The sequence below is a fragment of the Lissotriton vulgaris genome, chromosome 10 (genome assembly GCF_964263255.1).
Source record: "Lissotriton vulgaris chromosome 10, aLisVul1.2, whole genome shotgun sequence".
Taxonomy (NCBI): Eukaryota; Metazoa; Chordata; class Amphibia; order Caudata; family Salamandridae; genus Lissotriton; species Lissotriton vulgaris.
Genome location: NC_141698.1, coordinates 563887917 through 563912397, shown reverse-complemented (window position 1 = coordinate 563912397; position 24481 = coordinate 563887917). Strand labels below are relative to the sequence as shown.

Here is a 24481-nt window from a genome sequence, read left to right as displayed (position 1 = left end):
GGACTCCTACTTTCTAACCTTTGGTTGTTTAGTGTAGCCCCAGCGATTTCACAGGCCCCGGTCCTGCTTTCCAACTCTCACCTCGTACTTATACCACTTTCTTAGTATATGGTTTGTGAGGCCCCTAGGGCATAACGTATACTGTGCAACTTATCGTATATTAACTTGTATTTTGACCTCTGACCTCATAAAGAGTGCAGAGGGGTATTGTTTAGATTAAATACATATATATTTGATATATACCTTGTGTGGTGTCCTTTCATTTGGTATTCAAGGGATTATATATGGTAAAAAAACTTGCTTAACTCGCCTACTGACGTCTTAGCCTGAAGACTGCTGGTTCATGCTACCACTAGGATAGCTTGCTATAATGTTAACTTTACAACCACCATCACTAAGGGTCGATTCGACTGGTGCAAGGTGCCCACTAGAACTAGTGAACATCATATGCCAGGCTAACTTCTCACATTGGTGTGCAGCGGTTGTATAAGAGCTTGCAATTTGTTTTTACCAAATAATCTTGTCATATCATCTGAAAGATCATATCAGGGTACCTGTAGGTACATATAAATCAAGTCTTAGATATACATAAGTTATACTGAACTTAGTAGTTGTAAGTGGTAAGGGCTTAGCACAACTACAACTCCAAGAGAAGTTCTAGTAGGACACCATTTAGTGTAGGTAGGTGCACACACCACACCTCACTAGAAAATGTCCTTGGAAGCAGGCCCTAGTGGACCTCTTCAAGAAGAAACCCAGAGGGTGCCTTCTAAATATGACACATTTACTTTTCAAGAACTGAGAAGTTTGTGTTCAGTCAGAAGGCTGAGACAAGGACAGAGTCCAACCTTTAACCACCTGGTAGATATCTTAGTGGCTCATGATGTAGAGAATGCATCAGACCCAGGTAACCAAGGTAGTAGAGAGGGGGTCCATCCATCAACAGAAGAGAATACTGGGGAAGATCCAGTGGTCTCTGAAGATGAAGTGGATGCTGACCAGGAGGAGGTTGATGAACCTGACCTGGGCAACACAGGACTATCTGGAGGTGGAGAGGGCCATAGTAGGCCCTCCTCTAACCTTCCAAATAGGCCTAACAGTGGAAACAGAAGGCGCAGATCACTGCCCAGTGGTTCTGATCATTCTGATTCCTCAGTAGGTTCCAGAGCCTCTTCTCTGAGGAAGATGACTTCCCCTCAGACGAGAGAGCATAAAGCTAGGATTAGAGAAGCCAAGCTTAGGATCAAGAGGCAAGAAGTTGCCCTTGCAAAAGAGACCCAAGTTCTTGAGAGAGAGAAGAAATTGAGTGGGCCAGAGCCCACTGGTGGCAGCATAATTCCTAGAGATAGGGAAAAGTCTCATGACCATAGAAACCTGAACAAGATTGTCCCTCCTTATCAGATTGGGGATGACATCCACAAATGGATAACTGCTTTGGAGAGGGCTTGCAAAGTACAGCAGGTACCCCAAAGTCAGTAGACGGCAATCTTGTGGCTCTCCTTTTCAGATAAAGGCAGAGATAAGCTCCGGACAGTTAATTAGCAGGATGCTGACAACTACAATGTCCTGAAGAGTGCTCTGATAGATGGGTTTGGCCTAACCACTGAGCAGTACAAGTTGCTGTTCAGGGATACCCAAAAGACACACACTCAGGACTGGACTGATTTTGTAGATTGTGCAACTAAGGCTCAGGAGGGCTGGTTACTGGGCAGTAAGGTCAATGACTTATATAATTTGATTATGAGAGAACAAATTCTTACCAACTGTCAGAACCAGTTATTGCATCAGCACCTGGTTGACTCTGATCTGACCTCTCCCCGAGAATTGGGAAAGAAGGCAGACAAATGGGTCTGAACCAGGGTGAAGCAGAAGGTGCAGAACCAAGGTGGTGTTCAGAAGAAGCAAGACCAAAAGGGTGGGGAGAATGCAAAAGACCAGAAGTCTTCTCAAGGTCCCCAAAAAGCTTCTAATGATGGGTGTTCCCAACAATCTAAGAAGAAAGAAGGCCCAAAGAAACCATGGTGCAAGTTTTGTAAAAGTAATACCCACTGGACCAGTGATTGCACCAAGAAGGAGGCAGCTCCAGTCACCATTGCCCCTAAGGCAACTGTTCCCCCTAGTCCAGCTCCAAGTGGTGGTTCTCAAAAGAAGGGTGTAGTAGGGTTAACCCTGGGAACTGAGATGGATTCTGGCCTAGTCAGAATACCAACTCAAGCTGTTTTGATCTGTGATGGGGACACAATTCTGTCCTCTACTGTGAGTCCCAATAACTAATAATAATTAATGACAAAGTGGCTCAAGCCTACAGGGACACTTGCTAGTGTCGCAATGGTGACGCCTGGCTTTGTGGACCCTGGACAGATCATACTAGGTGAAAAGTACCTAGTGACCAATTCTAGCAATGTCACTACCACTCACAGTATGGCAGTTGTTAATTTCTCCTGCGGATGGGTAACTGGCCTCAAAAAGGTTGTGGTTAGCTCAGACCTCCCTGTAGAATGTTTGCTTGGCAATGACCTGGAGACTTCAGCTTGGGCTGAAGTGGAGTATAGGACCCATGCAGAAATGTTAGCGATATCAGCACATGTCCTTGCTGTGACTAGATCACAGGTCAGAAATTGCAACACTGAACAGGCACTGGATTCTGAAAGATGGACCATTTGCCTACCAGGAGGAGAAGCAGTAGGGTTAAGGCAATGCCTTCCCCCTTGCCTCAGGAAGAGGATCAGCATTCTTAGGAAGCTGATTGTGAGACCCAGGAGGAAACTGTCCTAGAAGAGCTTGAGCTTGATCAGGTTGAGTTTATTGGGACAGGGGGACCCTCCAGGGCAGATCTGAGGCAGGCGCAGTTGGACAGCCCTTCTCTTGAATCCCTAAGACAGCAAGCTGCTGCTGGGAATGCTAGTGGGACCCACAAAGTTTACTGGGATGATGGGCTCCTGTATTCAGAGCCAAGAGACCCGAAGCCTGGAGCTTCCAGGAAGTTGGTCATACCTTTGGCATTCAGGGGCTTCCTTCTCACACTAGCCCATGATATTCCCCTTGCAGAACATCTTGGCCAGAACAAGACTTGTGACAGGCTTGTCCCTCACTTTCACTGGCCTCATATGTCAGAGGATACCAAGGAGTTTTGTTGCTCCTGTGTCACCTGCCAAGCCAGTGGCAAATCAGGTGGCGCCACAAAGGCCCCCCTTAATACCACTACCTGTGGTGGGCGTTCCCTTTGAACGTGTAGGGATTGACATTGTTGGACCAATGGATCCCCAAACAGCCTTTGGGCACAGATTTATTCTGGTGGTAGTGGATCATGTTACCAGATACCCAGAAGCTATTCCCCTAAGGACCACAACCACAACATCACCTGTTGTGGCAAGAGCCCTCCTGGGAGTTTTCTCAAGAGTGGGTTTTCCAAAGGAGGTTGTCTCAGACAGAGGTGCAAACTTTATGTCTGGATATCTGACTGCTATGTGGAGTGAACTACAAGTTCACCACACCCTATCATCCACAGTGCAATGGTCTAGTTGGGAGATTCAACAAGACCTTAAAGGGCATGATTAAGGGTCACCCCGAAAAGCTCAAGCGGAGCTGGGACATCCTGCTGCCCTGCCTTTTGTTTGCTTACAGAGAGGTCCCACAGAAGGGGGTTGGCTACAGCGCTTTTGAACTCCTGTTTTGGCTTCCTGCAAGAGGACCCTTGTGTCTGGTGAAGGCGGGATGGGAGTTACCTCTCAAACCTCCCAAACAAGACATTGTCAACTATGTACTTGGTCTCCGCTCCAGGATGGCCGAGTACATGAAAAAGGCATCCAAAAACCTTGGGGCTAGTCAGGAATTGCAAAAGGCCTGGCATGACCAAAAGGCTGTGTTGACTGTTTGCCAGCCTGGAAAGAAAGTGTGGGTGTTGGAGCCTGTGGCCCCAGCAGCTCTCCAAGACAAGTTGAGTGGACCCCACACTAATGTTGAGCAGAAGGGAGAAGTCACCTAATTGGTTGATCTTGGAACTTCCAGGAGCCCCCACAGGGTGCTTCATGACTGGTGCAAGGTGCCCACTAGAACTAGTGGACCTTATATGCCAGGCTAGCTTCTCACAATACTCTTATACTCGGCTGTTAAATACCCCGGTCCGGAGTGGGCTAAGATGCAGTGTTTGCATCAGGTGAAGTAGTGAGTTTTGATTATTGCCACTGTGATGTGTGGCAAGTGGCTTTGCTCATTTGCAGTTTTTTCTTAATGTTGTGTGAATGAGTTAAGAGTGCACATCCAAAGTAATAATTTGATGTAAAATACATCAAGTTATTACTTTGGATGTGCACTCTTAACTCATTCACACAACACTAAGAAAAAACTGCAAATGAGCAAAGCCACTTGCCACACATCACAGTGGCAATAATCAAAACTCACTACTTCACCTGATGCAAACACTGCATCTTAGCCCACTCCGGACCGGGGTATTTAACAGCCGAGTATAAGAGCCTCAGCAACCAGGATTCCGCTGTACCGAAGTAGACGTGTCTGTCCCCATTCAGATTTCAAAATCCTGGTTTCTAAGTCAACAACCCTTAGCTTTATAATCTCAAAACACACACTAGAAGGTTCAAGAGTCTTCCCCTCAGCTAAAGGAAACTTACTGGAACTGGCCAGCTTCGAGGCGAGCATTCCACAGCAGGAAGGAGTTCCCCCGTTCCCTCTACATTCTCACATGTTCCAGCCTTTATCTTGACAAAGCTTACGAAAGACTTCCAGTGTACATTAAACAATCTCTCACAAAACAATCCTTGAACGTGATTAACCCAAACAACTTGCAAGCCTGTCTGTGCGCTCAGAAAAGCTCAAGCAAGGCAGACTTAGAATTCAGGATGACATGAGGCCATGTCAAAGCCAATAGTAAGAAATTAATGCTACTTGCCAATGTACAACACAATGCACATTTGTGCCCCACTGCTTATAGCATCAAATACTTTATCTCTCAATGTACAACATAGTGCACATTTGTGCACGGCTGCTTATAACACTGCACTTTGAGACTAAAAAGTACATGCCACACCTCTCTCTCATGCTTTCAAATGCATTTCCCACACGTTCTGTTCTTGGCAAGCTGCTCTACTATGACAGCTCCCACTTCAAAACTATGAGAAGAGAGCTTCAAGAGAAACAAGGCATATACAGGACATCGTACATTCAGGCTAGGATCAAATAACACACCAAAGTCAATTAAAATGATGGTAGTCAAAGGTCATCGCGTGGTGTCTGACCACAAGAGTGCCTCTAGCACTACAGTTGGGGAAGTTGTACTTGGTATCTCCCCCTCCATGTCAAATGCCGTCATCTGCTATGGCCATATCCTCTGGTTCGAAGGCTCCCTTCTCCGGCCAAGTTCTGTTGTACTGGTCTTTACCCTCAATCCAGCAGGCTAGCAAGTGGCAGAATGGACGTGCAAAGGCATCGCCTTCCTCTCTGGCCACTATCTCCCTTGGTATCTGTCTATCTTGTGCGTTGTGGTGGAGCAGCTTACGTCTTCGTCGCTGCTCCCCTCATACGATCGCAAAGGTGCCTTCCTGCTTTTTCTGTGTCTTGGTTGGGCCAGCACCAGGCTGCCTTGGTCTCTAATTTCATGGTTAGCCCCTCTCCTACATTGGAAATTTGGTGAGGCATGGATCCTGGGCAGAAGTCTCCTCAAATTTTACCTCCGACTCTTCTCCGATTTGATGCCCTCTGCCTACCCGCGCTCTCCTCATGTGGGGGATGTGCTGCTTTGTTTCCTCTCTGTGCTTCCTGTGTGTGGGCTCTTTCTCCATAGCTCACGTCTTTCTTCCACCTCCCATCTAGGTGGCCTCCTTTGTTCTCAGCTATTCTTTTTGTTTGGGTTTTTTCTTCAAATTCACTTTCTGTTGTTTCCTTGGCTACCTGGGCAAGTCCTGTAGCTGCACCCTCGTCTTCGGATCCTCCTTCCGCACTCCTGCTAGCGGTATTGCTGTCTAGACCGCCACAAATCTCCCTGACACACATGTGTGTTCGCCTAGATCAGTGAATGTGCGTGTTCTCCATACTGCTGGGGTTTTATGTACCGGGCGCGACCGATGGGGGGGTCGAACTTCTGGGAGCCCTTGCACTGGACTGGGGTTGCTCAGTGACTACCTGGGCCTGCTGGCCAGTTAGTCTTTCATGCCTGGGCCTAACTGCTTGTTGTCCAGTGGGAGGCCCTCCGGCTTCTGCTATCGCTGAAGTGGAATACCCTAATGCTGGAAGAGCGGGAGAGAGCACCTCCATATCTGCATATGATGGAGGAGGAGTTTGCTGTTTGTACTGCAGGACTGTTGATCTGGGATTCCTCAAAGATGGCCTTGAAGTTGGCTCCTAAACGAGGGCATGCCTCAAACATGTGTAAGCCTTCTCAAGATGATGGCCGACCTGCTAATATCTTCAACTAGTCCACTACATTAAAGCTATTTTCTTGATGTTTCAACCCTTGATCTATGTCTCAGTGTAAGTGGCTGTGAGGCTTCTGGGCCTGTTGGTCTCCTGCATCCTGCTTGAGGACCACGCCAGGTGGCACATGCAGGATCTGCAGGGGGGACCTGAAGTCTCAGTGGGTTCGGCTCCAGGGGGACTTGTCAAAAACTATCCAGGTATCAAAGGAGACTTTAAAGTAACTGCAGTGTTGGCTGCTTTACTGGAATTTGGGAGGCTGCAGACACCTATCGTACCTCACCCAGAGCTGATGGTCATGATGGATGCATTGCTGTTTTGATGGGGAAGTCCTGGAGAGGTAGATACCAAAAGAACCAGAGTACTGTGGTCTCTTGCGGAGACTCGCCTCCACGTTGGTTCACTAGAGTTGTGAGTTATTAGCTTGACACTAAAGTTGTTCCTCCCGACCATCAAAGATAAACGGGCACAGGTTCTTATGAACAATACACCTGCTATGTGGTGCTGTAATTGCGATCATGGGTCCTTTGCCAAGAGGTGCCACATCTCTGAAAATGAATAAATGATCAGGGTATCTCCCTGGTTGCGCAACACCAAGCAGGATCTTTGACCGCTTGGGTGAACTAACTCAGCTGACGCTGCCAGACAAATCATGAATGGCAGTTACACTTGGCGATAGCACAGGGCATCTTTCAGCAATGGGGAGAACGCTGGCTTAAACTATTCGCCACTGCAAAGAAAGCAGAGTGGCCAAGATTTTGCACATTGGTGTTCCCAAGGCAGCTCTCCCTCGCAGACGCCTTCTGCCTGCATTTGTGATTACTCATGAGCACCATTTTGGCCCAGCCTCTCCTGCCCAGAGTACTGAAAAAGATCAAGAAAGACCAGGGCCAAGTCAGCCTAGTGGCTATGGACTAGGCAAGGTGAGTGTGGTACCAGGATCTTCTAGCCATTAACACATGTCCTCTGATCCACCTGCCCCTTCGGGAGGGTCTCCTGTCGCAGCAGCAATGTGGGGTCCGGCCCCCGAGCATGCACAACATATACCTCTAAGTGTGGAGATTTGTTGCCAACAGTTGCTTTGATGGCTTTTGACCTTCCTCCTAAAGTGGTTGGTATCATCTTAGCAGCCAGGCATTCATCCACTAAGAATGTGTATGAGGAATGCTGGAAAAAGTTTGTTGTCTGTTGTTCCTCCCATAACATCCAACCTCTAAATACACAGTTGTCTGACATTTTAATTTCCTGTCTTTCTTGAAAGAAGTTATAGGTACATTTTCGGCCCTTTCGACCTTTTTACTTCTATCGGATCAGCCATCACTCTCCAAATCGCCAGTTGTGATGCATTTTTTGAAAGATCTGATCTCCTTCTTCCCCTTAACCCCATTTGTTATGGCGTAGGTGGACCATAATATGGTACTTCATTTGGGACTCACTTACCTGATATGCACTCCCTTCAAACCAATGCACAGCTGTCCTTTGTCTCCTCAGCATCCATACGACATTTCTTATTGACATAACATCTGCAAGGCAAGTCTGTGAACGTCAAGTGTTGTCTGTGGTGCAACCATACACCTCATTCTTTCCAAACAAGCTGGTCCTCTAGATATAGGCAGCATTCTTCCTAAAGGTTGCTGTTCCCTTCCACAAAGGGCAATCCATCACCTTGCTGTCTTTCTCTACACCCTCTCACCCCACCAAGGAGGAAGAAAGGCTTAATTGTCTGGGCCCAAGAGGGCCCTGAATTCTAGAACGACCAGACCAGGTACTACCGACGGGATGGCCAACTTTTCGTTGGCTTCTCTGGAGCAAAAAAGGGCAGATCGGTGCAAGAGATTAAAATCTTCCAATGGATTTATTGTATGTATTAAAATCTGTTATGGCCTAGTCAAAATCAACCCCCAGAATTCCAGGGGCTCATAATAACTACCTGCACCAACTCCCTGGCTCACCTGAAGCATAGATGTACAACAAGATCAAGACCAGAGGCCAGTTTGTACATAAAGGAACTCAGACTGATGAAATGTCATTATAAATACCTAGAGGGTAAAAAGAGAATGAGTCCGACAATGCAGACAGGAGCACGTTCAAATCTGATCTTCAATGCAACCGCCAAATGTGCTCCCCTGGTGGACTGCATCGATGCCAGCACCAACAGAAAAAAAAAACAAATTCTTCGCCATTGTGAAGGATTTCACCTCACCAGAAGGCACCTCCAAATTAGTCACACCCTGTGCAACAATCTCTCTCAATTCTTCAGCAAGAAAACCACCACCATTTACAGAAGCTTCAGTCCACAACCAGACCTCAACAAACGCCTGCTGATCTTATCCAAAGAGCCATTGCTAACCACATGGCCTATCATCACACCAGAAGAAACTGCCGCCACCATGAAGTCCATCCACTCAGGGGCCCTATTGGATCCCTGCCTCCACCATGCCTACTCCAGAGGACTCCAACCCTTCAGTGCTATGCCCACGCCCATTCTAAATGCCTCATCTCTACTGCAACCTTCACAGTAGCTTAAAAACTCACCCCTTTCCCTGCATTGCTCACCAACTACCTCCCTGCTACTATTCCCAGCCAAGGTCTTTGAGAAAATCATCAACAGACATATCACTGAATAGCTCAACAATCACTAACTCCTCTACACCACTCAAACTGGTTTCAAATCGAACCACAGCACAGAAACATCCCTTATCACTTCCATGGATGACATTTGCATGGCTGAACACAGGAGATCAGGGGCCCTCATCCTCCTGGACCTCTCCACAGCATTTGACACAGTTTCCCATCCCAACCCCATCCACAGCCTACATGACATCAGAATGCAAGGCCATGCACTCTATCTGCTCCTTCCTGGCTGAAAGAACACAGTCCTTCAGCTTGGCTCCATACACCTTGGATGCCCATGACCTCATCTACAGAGTTCCACGAGGATCCTCCCTGAGCCTGACCTCTTCAACACATATTTGACTCCTCTAGCCAGCATCATCCGTTCTTATAACATCCTCTCCCACGCAACTCATTCTCTTCCCTCACATACAAAACACCCTGTATCCAGATCAATTTCTGTGCCTGCATGACTAAAATCGCCTAGTGGGTAAATAGCATCTGCCTGAAGCTGAACACCGACAAGACTGAAATCATGTTCTGCAGGAGAAGTACTTCACCATGGGACTCCATCTGCTGGCCAGAAGAGCTAGAGTCGATACCCAACCACGGCAAGAACCTGGGGATCATCATCAACAGCAAACTCGACATGACCGCCCAAGGTCAGTCGTCCCTGCCTCATGCTTCCAAACCCTGAAGATGCTGAGGAACATTTTCAAATGGCTCTCAATCAGCACCTGGATCACAATCATGCATGCCCTTGTCACAAGCAAGCTAGACTACAGGCACACCCTGTATGCTTCGATCAATGAAAAAGCTTACATGAAGGCTGGAGACCATTCAGAACTCGGAGTCCAGAATCACTCTCAACCTCCCATGCCGCACTCACATTTCACCACACCTGAAGGAGATCCACGTCTGTCTCCCCTTACACGAATGACCAAAATTCAAATGCCTCACCCACACTTTCAGGGCACTGCATAATACTAGGTAAGTAAACCTCACCAATCGCTTCTACTATCTCTAACCTTCTAGACTCCTCTGCTCTTCCGGACGGCTACTTGTACACATCCACACATTGAAAAACAGATCCGGAGATCAAGGCTTCTCCTAAATTGGAAAAACCTACCGCTTCACAAAACAGCCTCCTCCTCACTTCTTGAAGTCTGCAAATGGCTGAATACTTGGCTTTTCAAGTAGTCCCATTAGGGTCTAGGCTTAGTTAGACTAATACCTGCTCAGCACCAAGATACCCTCCCAGGTGACAGAGCACTCTATTCATCTGCATAAAATAACTTTCATCCAAAGCAAAGGCTGCTACCACTATCTGGTGCACCAGTACAACCAGCTTATGTGGATGGATTTTCTCCTCAATATGATGACAATTTTTATTTTGACCTAGAAGAGGCGAGTGGATTGGATGTTTCTCCTGTTATGGGCTCTCCCCCTGGGCTTTCTATGTACGAGTCTGCTTCATTCGTCCGTCATTAGACAATCTGGCTGCAGTACTGGACTTTCAATTAGCTTCTGTTGTGGTGAAAACCAACATCCTCACCGAAGTTTTAGAACCCATACAGACTTCATCTGAACCGTAACTGCTGTTCAGCGAAGCCCTGACACCCCCATGGGAACTTGGGCTGCATCCTGCTCTTACCCACCTGAGAAAAGACAGGTGGAACGTTGTAGTGAGAGGCTAATGTTCTTTACAAAGGGGTGGTGAATGGAAAATTTTGAAAGAGTGATCTTGGAGCCTCTCATCCATTGCATCATCCAGCTTGAAATATGAGTCCCAATCCTTCATTTGTTTAGGTGGTTGCATGTGGGGCCCACCGGCACGTTTTTTTGGCACCAGAACTTGTCATCTTCAGACCTTGCCCCAAAACAAGAGAGAGCAAGGCAGAAACATGAGGAGGAGGAGGAGGAAGAGAAAAAAAACTTGCACACAATGACAGGAGGAAGCAGGAATTAACAAGCATTGATAAAGAGAATAGGTCTTGACGTTGCAAGAGTGTTTTTACCATGGTGTAGACTAGCGTGTCTAAAAGATAGTGGCGTAGACAACAGTGGCATAGAGTGGAGTGTTGTGAAGTGTCAATGGAGTGGAGTGTTGTGGTGTGAGTGCCGTGGTGTGGGGAGTAGAGTGGAGCATAGTGTTGTGGAATGCAATAGAGTAGAGTATCTTGAAGTATAGTACAGTGTGTGGAGTAGCATAGAAGGAGATGCATACAGTGGAGGAGTGTTGTGGTGTAAAATAGGTGGTCATCAAGGTGGAGAGGCATAGAGTGAAGTAGGGTGTCAGAATAAAGTGGCATAGAATATTGTGGAGTGCTTTGGAGGGAGTAGTGTGTCATACAGTGTCATGTAGTAGAGTGACGTAGAGTTCAATAAGATAGAGTGGAGTAAAGTGGTATGTAGTGGCATAGAGGGAGTTGCATGAAATAGAATGGCATAGAGTGGAGCTGAGTGTCATTGAGTTCAGTACAGTGTTGTGGAGTGGCATAGAGTGTCACAGAGTGGAGTGGAGTGTTGTAGAATGGAGTGGCGTAGTGTAGAGTTGCACAATAGAGTGGAGTAAAGTGGGGTGGAGTGGCATAGAGTTTTGTACAGTGGAAAAGAATGGAGTGGCGTAGAATGAAGTAAAGTATCGCGGAGTGGCAAAGCATAGATTGGAGTAAAGTGTTGTGGTGTGGAGTGGTATGTAGTAGAGTGGAGCAGCATAGAGAGCCATGTAGTAGAGTGACAGGGAGTGAAATGAAGTGGAGTAATGTAGCATGTAGTGGCGTAGACAGAGTTGCTTAGATTGAAGTGGAGTGGTGTGGCGTAGAGTAGGGTGGAGTGGCGTGGCATAGAGTAGAGTTGCATTGAGTGGGGTGGCGTGGGGTGGAGTGGTGTGAAGTAGAGTTGCATAGTGGGGTGGAGTTGCGTGGAGTGGAGTGGTGGAGTTGGGTGGAGTGGAGTTGCATAGAGTGTCGTGGAGTGGCGTGGCGTAGAGTAGAGTTGCATAGAGTGGCGTGGGGTGGCGTAGAGTAGAGTTGCATAGAGTGTCGTGGAGTGGGGTGGGGTGGGGTGGCGTAGAGTTGCATAGAGTGGGGTGGGTGGCGTGGGGTGAAGTGGCGTGGAGTGGAGTTGCATAGAGTGTCGTGGAGTGGGGTGGAGTTGCGTAGAGTAGAGTTGCATAGTGTTGTGGAGTGGAGTGCAGTGGCGTAGAGTAGAGTTGCATGGGCTGGGGTGGCGTGGCGTAGAGTTGCATAGAGTGGGGTGTGGTGGCGTGGCGTAGAGTAGAGTTGCATAGAATGGAGTGGAGTGGAGTGTCGTGGAGTGGAGTGGCGTAGAGTTGCATAGAGTGGAGTGGCGTGGCGTAGAGTAGAGTTGCATAGAGTGGGGTGGAGTGGCGTGGAGTAGAGTTGCATAGAGTGGAGTGTCGTGGAGTGGTGTTGAGTAGAGTTGCATGGAGTGGAGTGGGGTGGAGGGGCGTGGCGTAGAGTTGCATAGAGTTGGGGGGAAGTGGAGTTGCATAGAGTTGGGTGGAGTGGAGTTGCATAGAGTTGAGTGGAGTTGCATAGAGTGGGGTGGAGTGGAGTTGCATAGAGTGGGGTGGAGTGGAGTTGCATAGAGTGGGGTGGGGTGAAGTTGCATAGAGTGGAGTGGAGTGCCGTGGCATGGAGTGGAGTTGCATAGAGTGTTGTGGAGTTGCATAGAGTGTCGTGGAGTGGAGTGGCGTTGCTTAGAGTGGGGTGGAGTGGATTGGGGTGGGGTGGAGTGGTGTAGAGTAGAGTTGCATAGCGTGGAGTGGGTGGAGGGGCGTGGCGTAGAGTAGAGTTGCATAGAGTGGGGTGGAGTGGAGTTGCATAGAGTGGGGTGGAGTGGAGTTGCATAGAGTGGGGTGGAGTGGAGTTGCATAGAGTGGGGTGGGGTGAAGTTGCATAGAGTGGAGTGGAGTGCCGTGGCGTGGAGTGGCATGGAGTGGAGTTGCATAGAGTGTCGTGGAGTGGAGTGGCGTTGCATAGAGTGGGGTGGAGTGGATTGGGGTGGTGTGGAGTGGTGTAGAGTAGAGTTGCATAGCGTGGAGTGGGGTGGAGGGGCGTGGCGTAGAGTAGAGTTGCATAGAGTGGGGTGGAGTGGAGTTGCATAGAGTGGGGTGGAGTGGAGTTGCATAGAGTGGGGTGGGGTGGAGTTGCATAGAGTGTCGTGGAGTTGCATAGAGTCATGGAGTTGCGTGGAGTGGCGTAGAGTAGAGGTGGAAAGGAGTGGGGTGGGATGGAGTAGCGTAGAGTAGAGTTGCATAGAGTCGTGGGGTGGAGTAGAGTAGAGTAGAGTAGAGTTGCATAGAGTGGAGTGGAGTGGCGTAGAGTAGAATTGCATGGGGTGGGGTGGCGTGGCGTAGAGTAGAGTTGCATAGAGTGGGGTGGAGTGGCGTGGAGTAGAGTTGCATAGAGTGGAGTGTCGTGGAGTGGTGTTGAGTAGAGTTGCGTGGAGTGGGGTGGAGGGGCGTGGCGTAGAGTTGCATAGAGTTGGGGGAAGTGGAGTTGCAGAGAGTGGGGTGGAGTGGAGTTGCATAGAGTTGGGTGGAGTGGAGTTGCATAGAGTGGGGTGGAGTGGAGTTGCATAGAGTGGGGTGGAGTGGAGTTGCATAGAGTGGAGTTGCATAGAGTGGAGTGGCATGGAGTGGAGTTGCATAGAGTGTTGTGGAGTTGCATAGAGTGTCGTGGAGTGGAGTGGCGTTGCATAGAGTGGGGTGGAGTGGATTTGGGTGGGGTGGAGTGGTGTAGAGTAGAGTTGCATAGAGTGGGGTGGAGTGGAGTTGCATAGAGTGGGGTGGAGTGGAGTTGCATAGAGTGGGGTGGAGTGGAGTTGCATAGAGTGGGGTGGAGTGGTGTTGCATAGAGTGGGGTGGAGTGGTGTTGCATAGAGTGGGGTGGGGTGGAGTTGCATAGAGTGGGGTGGGGTGGAGTTGCATAGAGTGTCGTGGAGTTGCATAGAGTCATGGAGTTGCGTGGAGTGGCGTAGAGTAGAGGTGGAGTGGAGTGGGGTGGGATGGAGTAGCGTAGCGTAGAGTAGAGTTGCATAGAGTCGTGGGGTGGAGTAGAATAGAGTTGCATAGAGTATTGTGGAGTGGAGTGGCGTAGAGTAGAATTGCATGGGGTGGGGTGGCGTGGCGTAGAGTAGAGTTGCATAGAGTGGGGTGGGGTGGCATGGCATTAAGTAGAGTTGCATAGAATGGGGTGGAGTGGGGTGAAGTGGCGTGTCGTGGAGTGGCGTAGAGTAGAGTTGCATAGAGTGTCATAAAGTGAGGTTGAGTTGCATAGAGTGGCGTGGCATAGCGTGGAGTGGGGTGGCGTAGAGTTGCATAGAGTGGAGTCGGGTGGCGTAGAGTTGCATAGAGTGGAGTGGGGTGGCGTAGAGTTGCATGTATTGGAGTGGAGTGCGCTGGCGTAGAGTAGAGGGGCTTAAAGTGGCGTGGAGTGGAGTGGCGTGGGGTGGAGGGGCGTGGCGTAGAGTTGTATAGAGTGGAGTGGAGTTGCATAGAGTGGGGTGGGGTGGAGTGGCCTGGAGTGGAGTGGAGTGGGGTGGCGTGGCGTGGAGTAGAGTTGCATAGAGTGGGGTGGAGTGGAGTGGAGTGGAGGGGAGTAGAGTTGCGTAGAGTTGCATAGAGTAGAGTTGCATAGAGTGGAGTGGAGTGGCGTGGAGTGACGTAGAGTAGAGTTGCATAGAGTGTCGTGGAGTGGGGTGAAGTGGCGTGTCGTGGAGTGGCGTAGAGTAGAGTTGCATAGAGTGTCATAAAGTGAGGTTGAGTTGCATAGAGTGGCGTGGCATAGCGTGGAGTGGGGTGGCGTAGAGTTGCATAGAGTGGAGTCGGGTGGCGTAGAGTTGCATAGAGTGGAGTGGGGTGGCGTAGAGTTGCATGTATTGGAGTGGGGTGGCGTAGAGTAGAGGTGCTTAAAGTGGCGTGGAGTGGAGTGGAGTGGCGTGGGGTGGAGGGGCGTGGCGTAGAGTTGTATAGACTGGAGTGGAGTTGCATAGAGTGGGGTGGGGTGGAGTGGCCTGGAGTGGAGTGGAGTGGGGTGGCGTGGCGTGGAGTAGAGTTGCATAGAGTGGGGTGGAGTGGAGTGGAGGGGAGTAGAGTTGCGTAGAGTTGCATAGAGTAGAGTTGCAAAGAGTGGAGTGGAGTGGCGTGGAATGGCGTAGAGTAGAGTTGCATAGAGTGGAGTGGCGTGGAGTGGATTGGCGTAGAGTAGAGTGTCGTGGAGTGGGGTGGCGTAGAGTAGAGTTGCATAGAGTGTCGTGGAGTGGCATGGAGCAGAGTTGCATATAATGGCATGGCGTGGCGTGGCGTGGCGTTGCATGGAGTGGAGTGGAGTTGCATAGAGTGGGGTGGAGTGGAGTTGCATAGAGTGGCATGGAGTGGAGTTGCATAGAGTGGGGTGGAGTGGAGTGGCGTAGAGTTGCATAGAGTTGAGTGGAGTGGCGTAGAGTAGAGTTGCATAGAGTGGAGTGGAGTGGTGTGGGGTGGAGGGGCGTGGCGTAGAGTTGTATAGAGTGGAGTGGAGTTGCATGGGGTGGGGTGGAGTTGCATAGAGTGGCATGGAGTGGAGTTGCATAGAGTGGAGTGGAGTGGAGTGGCGTAGAGTAGAGTTGCATAGAGTGGAGTGGCGTGGGGTGGAGGGGCGTGGTGTAGAGTAGAGTTGCATAGAGTGGAGTGGAGTTGCATAGAGTGGGGTGGAGTGGAGTTGCATAGAGTGGAGTGGAGTGGAGTTGCATAGATTGGGGTGGAGTGGAGTTGCATAGATTGGGGTGGAGTGGAGTTGCGTGGGGTGGAGTGCAGTTGCATGGAGTGGGGTGGAGTGCAGTTGCATGGAGTGGGGTGGAGTGGAGTTGCATGGAGTGGGGTGGAGTGGAGTTGCGTGGGGTGGAGTGGAGTTGCATGGAGTGGGGTTGCATGGAGTGGGGTGGAGTAGAGTTGCATGGAGGGGGGTGGAGTAGAGTTGCATAGAGTGGAGTGGAGTGGTGTGGGGTGGAGGGGCGTGGCGTAGAGTTGTATAGAGTGGAGTGGAGTTGCATGGGGTGGGGTGGAGTTGCATAGAGTGGCATGGAGTGGAGTTGCATAGAGTGGAGTGGAGTGGCGTAGAGTAGAGTTGCATAGAGTGGAGTGGCGTGGAGTGGATTGGCGTAGAGTAGAGTGTCGTGGAGTGGGGTGGCGTAGAGTAGAGTTGCATAGAGTGTCGTGGAGTGGCATGGAGCAGAGTTGCATATAATGGCATGGCGTGGCGTGGCGTGGCGTTGCATGGAGTGGAGTGGAGTTGCATAGAGTGGGGTGGAGTGGAGTTGCATAGAGTGGCATGGAGTGGAGTTGCATAGAGTGGGGTGGAGTGGAGTGGCGTAGAGTTGCATAGAGTTGAGTGGAGTGGCGTAGAGTAGAGTTGCATAGAGTGGAGTGGAGTGGTGTGGGGTGGAGGGGCGTGGCGTAGAGTTGTATAGAGTGGAGTGGAGTTGCATGGGGTGGGGTGGAGTTGCATAGAGTGGCATGGAGTTGCATAGAGTGGCATGGAGTGGAGTTGCATAGAGTGGAGTGGAGTGGCGTAGAGTAGAGTTGCATAGAGTGGAGTGGCGTGGGGTGGAGGGGCGTGGTGTAGAGTAGAGTTGCATAGAGTGGAGTGGAGTTGCATAGAGTGGGGTGGAGTGGAGTTGCATAGAGTGGAGTGGAGTTGCATAGATTGGGGTGGAGTGGAGTTGCATAGATTGGGGTGGAGTGGAGTTGCGTGGGGTGGAGTGCAGTTGCATGGAGTGGGGTGGAGTGCAGTTGCATGGAGTGGGGTGGAGTGGAGTTGCATGGAGTGGGGTGGAGTGGAGTTGCGTGGGGTGGAGTGGAGTTGCATGGAGTGGGGTTGCATGGAGTGGGGTGGAGTAGAGTTGCATGGAGGGGGGTGGAGTAGAGTTGCATAGAGTGGAGTGGAGTGGAGTGGTGTGGGGTGGAGGGGCGTGGCGTAGAGTTGTATAGAGTGGAGTGGAGTTGCATGGGGTGGGGTGGAGTTGCATAGAGTGGCATGGAGTGGAGTTGCATAGAGTGGAGTGGAGTGGCGTAGAGTAGGGTTGCATAGAGTGGAGTGGCGTGGGGTGGAGGGGCGTGGTGTAGAGTAGAGTTGCATAGAGTGGAGTGGAGTTGCATAGAGTGGGGTGGAGTGGAGTTGCATAGAGTGGAGTGGAGTGGAGTTGCATAGATTGGGGTGGAGTGGAGTTGCATAGATTGGGGTGGAGTGGAGTTGCGTGGGGTGGAGTGCAGTTGCATGGAGTGGGGTGGAGTGCAGTTGCATGGAGTGGGGTGGAGTGGAGTTGCATGGAGTGGGGTGGAGTGGAGTTGCGTGGGGTGGAGTGGAGTTGCATGGAGTGGAGTTGCATGGAGTGGGGTTGCATGGAGTGGGGTGGAGTAGAGTTGCATGGAGGGGGGTGGAGTGGAGTTGCATAGAGTGGGGTGGAGTGGAGTTGCATAGAGTGGGGTGGAGTGGAGTTGCATAGAGTGGGGTGGAGTGGAGTTGCATAGTGTTGTGGGGTGGTGTGGAGTGGCGTAGAGTAGAGTTGCATAGAGTGGGGTTGAGTGGAGTGGAGTGGTGTAGAGTAGAGTTGCATAGAGAGGGGTTGAGTGGATTGGAGTGGCGTAGAGTAGAGTTGCATAGAGTGTCGTGGAGTGGCGTAGAGTAGAGTTGCATAGAGTGTCGTGGAGTGGCGTAGAGTAGAGTTGCATAGATTGTCGTGGAGTGGCGCGGAGAGGAGTTGCATAGAGGGTCGTGGAGTGGAGGTGCATAGAGTGGGGTGGAGTGGAGTGGCATAGAGTAGAGCTGCGTGGAGTAGCGTAGAGTTGCATAGAGTGTCGGGGAGTGGAGTTGCATAGAGCGTCGTGGAGTGGCGTAGAGTAGAGTTGCATAGAGTGTCGTGGAGTGGCGTAGAGTAGAATTGCATTGAGTGTCGTGGATTGGAGTGGCGTAGAGTGGAGTTGCATAGAGCGTCGTGGGGTGGAGTGGAGTTGCATAGAGTGTCGTGGAGTGGCGTAGAGTAGAGTTGCATAGAGCGTCGTGGAGTGGCGTAGAGTAGAGTTGCATAGAGTGTCGTGGGGTGGAGTGGCGTAGAGTAGAGTTGCATAGAGTGTCGTGGAGTGGGGTGGAGTGGCGTGGAGTAGAATTGCATTGAGTGTCGTGGATTGGAGTGGCGTGGAATGGCGTAGAGTAGAGTTGCATAGAGCATCGTGGAGTGGCGTAGAGTAGAGTTGCATAGAGTGTCGTGGGGTGGAGTGGCGTAGAGTAGAGTTGCATAGAGTGTCGTGGAGTGGGGTGGAGTGGCGTGGAGTAGAATTGCATTGAGTGTCGTGGATTGGAGTGGCGTAGAGTAGAGTTGCATTGAGTGTCGTGGATTGGAGTGGCGTAGAGTAGAGTTGCATTGAGTGTCGTGGATTGGAGTGGCGTAGAGTAGAGTTGCATTGAGTGTCGTGGATTGGAGTGGCGTGGAGTAGAGTTGCATTGAGTGTCGTGGATTGGAGTGGCGTAGAGTTGTATTGAGTGTCGTAGATTGGAGTGGCGTAGAGTAGAGTGGCGTAGAGTGTGGAGTGGCGTAGAGTAGAGTTGCATAGAGTGTCGTGGAGTGGCGTAGAGTTGCATAGAGTGTCGTGGAGTGGCGTAGAGTAGAGTTGCATTGAGTGTCATGGATTGGAGTGGCGTAGAGTAGAGTTGCATTGAGTGTCGTGGATTGGAGTGGCGTAGAGTAGAGTTGCATTGAGTGTCGTGGATTGGAGTGGCGTAGAGTAGAGTTGCATTGAGTGGCGTGGATTGGAGTGGCGTGGAGTGGAGTTGCATAGAGCGTCGTGGAGTGGAGTTGCATAGAGCGTCGTGGAGTGGGGTGGAGTGGAGTTGCATAGAGCGTCGTGGAGTGGGGTGGAGTGGAGTTGCATAGAGCGTCGTGGGGTGGAGTGGAGTTGCATAGAGTGTCGTGGAGTGGGGTGGAGTGGCGTAGAGTAGAGTTTCACAGTTGAATTAAATAAAGTGGGGTGGAGTGGCGTAGAGTAGAGTTTCACAGTTGAATTAAATAAAGTGGGGTGGAGTGGCGTAGAGTTTCATAGAATTAAATAAAGTGGGGTGGAGTGGCATAGAGTAAAGTTTCACAGTAGAATTAAATAAAGTGGGGTGGAGTGGCGTAGAGTAGAGTTTCACAGTAGTGGAGGGAAATAGAGTGGAGTGGTGTGGCATTTGTTTGAGTGGCGTGTTAGAGTGGACAAGAGTGGTGTTGATTGGAGGAGGCATAGAGTGGAGTAGAGTGCTGTAGATTGGAGCAGTGTTGAGTACCAATCAGTAGATTTGTAGAGCACTGCTTGTCACCTGTGAAGACATCCAGGAGATGGCAGGGTCCAATTGATTAGCCAGGTCTTCAGGGACTTTTGTAACTCTGGAAGAGATGGGGATGTCCTTAGACGAAAGGGTAGCTTGTCCCATGTCTTCACTGCTATATAGGACAAGGAGTGACTTCTTCATCTGCTATGTCGGATGCAGGGGTGAGGGTTAGAGAAAGGGACGCAGAGCGGAGGTGTCTAGTGGGCTGATGGAAGTCCAACTAGTCATTGAAGTAGGCGGGTATGCAGGTATGTAGGGCCTTGTATGCATGAGTCAGGAGCTTGAATTGGCATATTTTCTTTACAGGGAGCCTGTGGAGTTCCCTGAGGTAGGGAGTGATGTGGGTTCATGTAGGGAGATCCAGGACGAGTCTAGCTGAAGCAAACTCTATGGTCTATAGTTGTCGGAGGTGAACTGAGATGCCTGCGTAGAGAGTGTTGCCATAGTCCAGTCGACTGCAGATGAGGGCCTGGGTGCATGTCTTGAGCTTTGGGGTAGCCCTTTGAATATCTTACGAAGCATGCAGCGGATGAAGAAGCAGGAGGAGAAGACTGGGTTGACCTGTGTCATCGTGGTTAGTTTTTTTCCAGAATGATACCTAGTTTCCTAGCGTGGTCAGTGAGGGTAGGTCAGAGTCCTGAGAGCCACCAGGATGCATCCCATGGGGAGCTTTTGTTTCAGAAAATCTGTACCTCTGTCTTATTCGTGTTGAGCTTAGGGCAGTTGTCCTTCATCCAGTTGCCGACGTCGGTCATGAGGTTGTTGAAGTTTGTTTTGCTGTTCATGGTGTCTTCGTAGAGGGAGAGGATGAGTTGTGTGTCGTAAGCGTAGTGTATGATATTGAGTCCATGGGTTTTGGCAATGCTGGCCAGAGGTGTCAAGTAAGTGTTGAAAAGGGTGGGGCTGAGCAAGGGTTCTTGGGGTCCTCCACAGATTATTTCCTAGGGTTCAGAGGTGAAAGGGGAAGGCAGATTTTTTGCATTCCTCTGGTGAGGAAAGAGGTGATTCATCTGAGAGCAGCTCCTTAGAAGCATATGTTGTGCAGCCTTGTGATGAGTGTGGTTGGAGACCATATTGATGACTGTTGAGAGGTCTAGAAGGATCAGAGCTGCATTCTCTCCCTGGCCGAGTAGGACTCGGATGTCATGGGTAGTCGTGATGAGGTCTGTCTTGGTGCTTTGGTTGCTGTGGAATATGGATTGGGGGGAGTCGAGTACTAGGTTCTGTTCCAGATGTGAGGAGAGTTGTTGGTTGATGGTTTTTCGAATACTTTGGCCGGGAACAGCAGCAGGGAGATCGGTCAAAAGTTGTTGAGTTTGCTGGAGTCTGCTGATCGTTTCCTTAGTAGATTTCTGCATGTTTCCAGTCCTCAGGGAAGGTAGCAATGGCATTTAAGGTATTGAACAAGGTGGTGAGTATGTGGCTGATTCTGGTTTCGCCTAGGTTGAAATTGTGGTGAGGGCATGTGTCGGTTGGGGCCCCTGCGTGGACTGAGTTCATGATGGAGGAAGTGTCCTATGGGGTGAGCTGACTCAAATTGGTTAGTCGAATGTCTGTAGTGGTAGTGGTGGTACAAAAGGGGGTGGTGATGGACGGAGCATCTGAACCAATCAAGCACTCACACCCAGTGTATGCTCAGTGAGTCCGTTGCTCACTTTGCCACTGGATTCAAGCAAACCTGGCTGAAGACGGCTGTAATGCCAGAAACCGGTCCTAGGAAGCTTGATTCCGGTCCAGGGAAGGCATGGCTTGACAGTTCGGTCTGGACTGTTCCCATGAGGCACAGGGTCAGACTGATTTGCATATGGCCATGTCTGAACTGGGGTGGCAGAGTGGGCTAAAGAACGGTGATGAATTAAACCCAGATTTGTTGAATGGGTGTGAGTGTTTGATTGGTTCAGATGCTCCGTCCATCACCACCCCCTTTTGTACCGCTTTCTTCGCCATATGTTGGCAGGGTATGCTCAGACGTGAGTTCCTTGCTCACTTTGCCACTGGATTCAAGCAAGCCTGGCTGAAGACAGCTGTAATGCCAGAAACAGGTCCTAGGAAGCTTGATTCCGGTCCAGGGACGGCATGGCTTGGCAGTTCGGGCTGGACTGTTCCCATGAGGCACAGGGTCAGACTGATTTGCATATGGCCATGTCTGAGCTGGGGTGGCAGAGTTCGCTAAAGAACGGTGATGGATTAAACCCAGATCTGTTGACAGGGTGTGAGTGTTTGATTGGTTCAGATGCTCCGTCCATCACCACCCCCTTTTGTACTGTAGTGGTAGTGGGGTCGTTTTGTTGATTGAAGAAGTAGGTGGCCTTGGACTTGGGGTTTGAAGTTTCTGTAGATGTCGGTGATCTTTTCGTTGAAGAAGTTTGCAAGGTTGTTCTAGAGTTCCTATGAGGGGGTAATGTTAGTTGCAGCTGAGGGGTTGGAGAATTACTTAGTGATGTTGAAGAGTTCTTTGCTGTTATTGGAGCTTGATTTGTTGCATGAGGCTAAGGCCCCTTTGCTTCGATTCTATAAACTGTCTGTGGTACAGGTTGAGGGCTTTCTTGAAGGCAGCCTTGTTGGTCGTGTCCTTGGTGGTGCACCATCTCCTTTCCAGTTGTTTACAGTGTCATCTAGCGGTACTGAGGTCTTCAGTGTACCATCTAGCCTGCTTGGTGGACATCTGTTGGTGGTGTTGCCGTTGTGAGTTACGCTGTTGGCGATTCAATTGGTGAGATTTCTGACATTCTGGTTGTGATTGTTGGAAGGAGATGGGGTGGGTGTTGTTGAGGATGTTTATTCATGTGTCCTTTGAGACTTTGCTACAGCTGCAGTTGGGCAGACTGGGGGCTTAGGTTTGTGATCTGGTGATGTTGAAAGGACAATGGAGTGGTTAGTCCTGGTGAGTTCCATGGTGTGGCTGTACCTAATGCGGTCCCTGAAGATTGGGTATAGCGTCTGGCCAAAATCTGTGTGGGGTCGTGGACAAGTGGGCTGAGTCAGATGTTGTTCATGCTGTTAAGAAGGTTGGTAGTGTTGATGTCATTGTGGTCATTGAGATGAATGTTTAGGTCGCAGAAGAAAATGTTGTTCTTGGAGTCTGGTGAGGGAGGCGATGAAGTCAGCGATGAAGTTGCAGATGGCTTGACATGGTCCTGGAGGAAAGTAGGCGAGGGTGCCCCTGATGGTGGTTTTGCTGTTTGGAGTCGGAAGTTGAGGTGTTCCATGGCTGGGATGGTGTGCCTCATTTATTGTGGTGCATTGGATGGTTTCCTTGTGTATGATGGTGATGCCTCTATCAGGTTTGTTGATGTGGTCACCGCGGGTGATCTTGTATCCTTCGGGTATTGTGGTGGCACTGTGGGATGCAGAAGTGGGGTTGAGACACGTCTCAGTGCGGAAGAGAATGTTGAGTGTGAGCTCACAAATTTTGTTGGTATGTTTGCATAGTGAGCGTGTGTTGAGGAGGGCCCATGCAAGTTGGTGTTTATGTTCAGGTGGTGTCTGAGTTGTGTCCGGGGTGGGGCCGGTCGGTGGACTGATGTGTGTGCTGTGGCAGTTAGTGCAGGGTAAAGGTCCTTCCGTGGAGCCTGGCCATTACAGACAACACATCGTCAACTAAAATGAGCATTACATTTGCACAACAGTTTTACTGATAAAAGTATACAATGCACAAATGATAATGTGTGGAAATGTCATCACCTAGTGTGTTGGTTTGTTTTGATTGTATTAAAGTGCTTGTTAGCACCTCACCCCAGAATTACAAAAGAAATGTGCTTCAATTGTGCTTTCCTATTTCTAATATATTCTGAAATATCTGCACATTACAGACATTTAAATTGTGTTGTGCACTAGAAGAAATCCATTCCTTTGGCAGCAGTGTGGTCACATAAATCCTCTCACTTTGAATACCGAGAAAGAAAAGTGAAAACCAAGCTCCCTCAGAAGACAGAGCCTGACAACTTTGTCTTTGAACGTACAGCAAATGTGACAAGATAACAAGATTTGAAAACATGTTCACAAAAAGCGAGCACTTGTGAATAATACAGTAAATAGACTGTGTGACTAACTCAAGCCTGACTGCCTAAAACAAACGAAGCCAGCAAACAAAATGCAAGCAACTGTGGGTTGCAAAACACAAAGTCAATGGTAAGCAATGGGGGAAATCCATTCCTAGGCAAGATTTCGGAATGTCCCCAAGTAGTCTGGTAGGCTTTGCCCTTAAAAGAACTTTAGAGAGCGAGATAAAGGGCCAGGGAGAGTAGGGTGATAGAAGAAAAAGGCATAAGATGGAATAAAAACTAGCCTGCCCCGATATCAGTCTACCTGGATATTCAGCAGCGCGCTTATGGGAAAAAGTTTGCGCCTCAACACCAACTCTTATGCAAATTAAGCACGGACGTGTCCTAATATGGGAGAAGTTTTAAATGTTCATTCTGATAATTTGAGGTTTGAAAAGTCTAAAAAGATTGGATGTTCAATATAGCATTGCATATAAATTAGTTGTTTCTGTTTTGTCTGCAGCTCTTTTGGATCTTCCAGTTCAGCCTTCCACGGAAGTAATTGGTTTTGGACATGGCTCTTCATCCTCAACCCAGCATCTTCCTTTCCGATTTTATGACCAGTCAAGACGTGGCATGAGTGATCAAACAGTACAACGGTCTGTGTTTGCATCAGTTGACAAGGTTCCAGGTAGGATATTTCTAGGCCTTCATATTATTTTCAAGATTTTGAAATAAAAGTTGCTATGGAGCTTCGTGAACAAAACTTCAGCACCATCCTTAGTTAAAATTTGAAGTTTGATTTAAACTCGGTAACTAATTATTGTCATTTTTGCTTCTTCCTTCATTAGTCTTTTTGTTAGTGTAAACACTACAAATTAAAGCATAAAAGATCTAGATAATATGCGATATGTACTTCTGTTAAAATGTGCATGTTACTTAATTTCAAATTACTCACTTGTTTTTTAATGATTAGTTTTAAAGTTTCATTAACGGGGGTTTGGTCAAGATGGCAGAGAGGTAGGATGCTCGTTTCCAAGCTCCAGCCTGTGGCCCGCCCGAGACAACAAAGCACGGCTCCCTGGGGGC

General features: G+C 49.4%; 1 protein-coding gene across 4 annotated transcripts in view; it reads left to right on the top strand.

Annotated features, from left to right (window-relative positions):
• Nucleotides 1–24481, top strand: part of CLEC16A (C-type lectin domain containing 16A) — a 704284-nt gene that overhangs the window by 585291 nt on the left and 94512 nt on the right. For all 4 annotated transcript variants that reach the window (XM_086941416.1, XM_086941414.1, XM_086941413.1 and 1 more), the window contains exon 21: nt 23916–24083. In XM_086941416.1, the coding sequence (XP_086797542.1) occupies nt 23916–24083 (168 nt within the window). The remainder of the gene's footprint in view (nt 1–23915; nt 24084–24481) is intronic.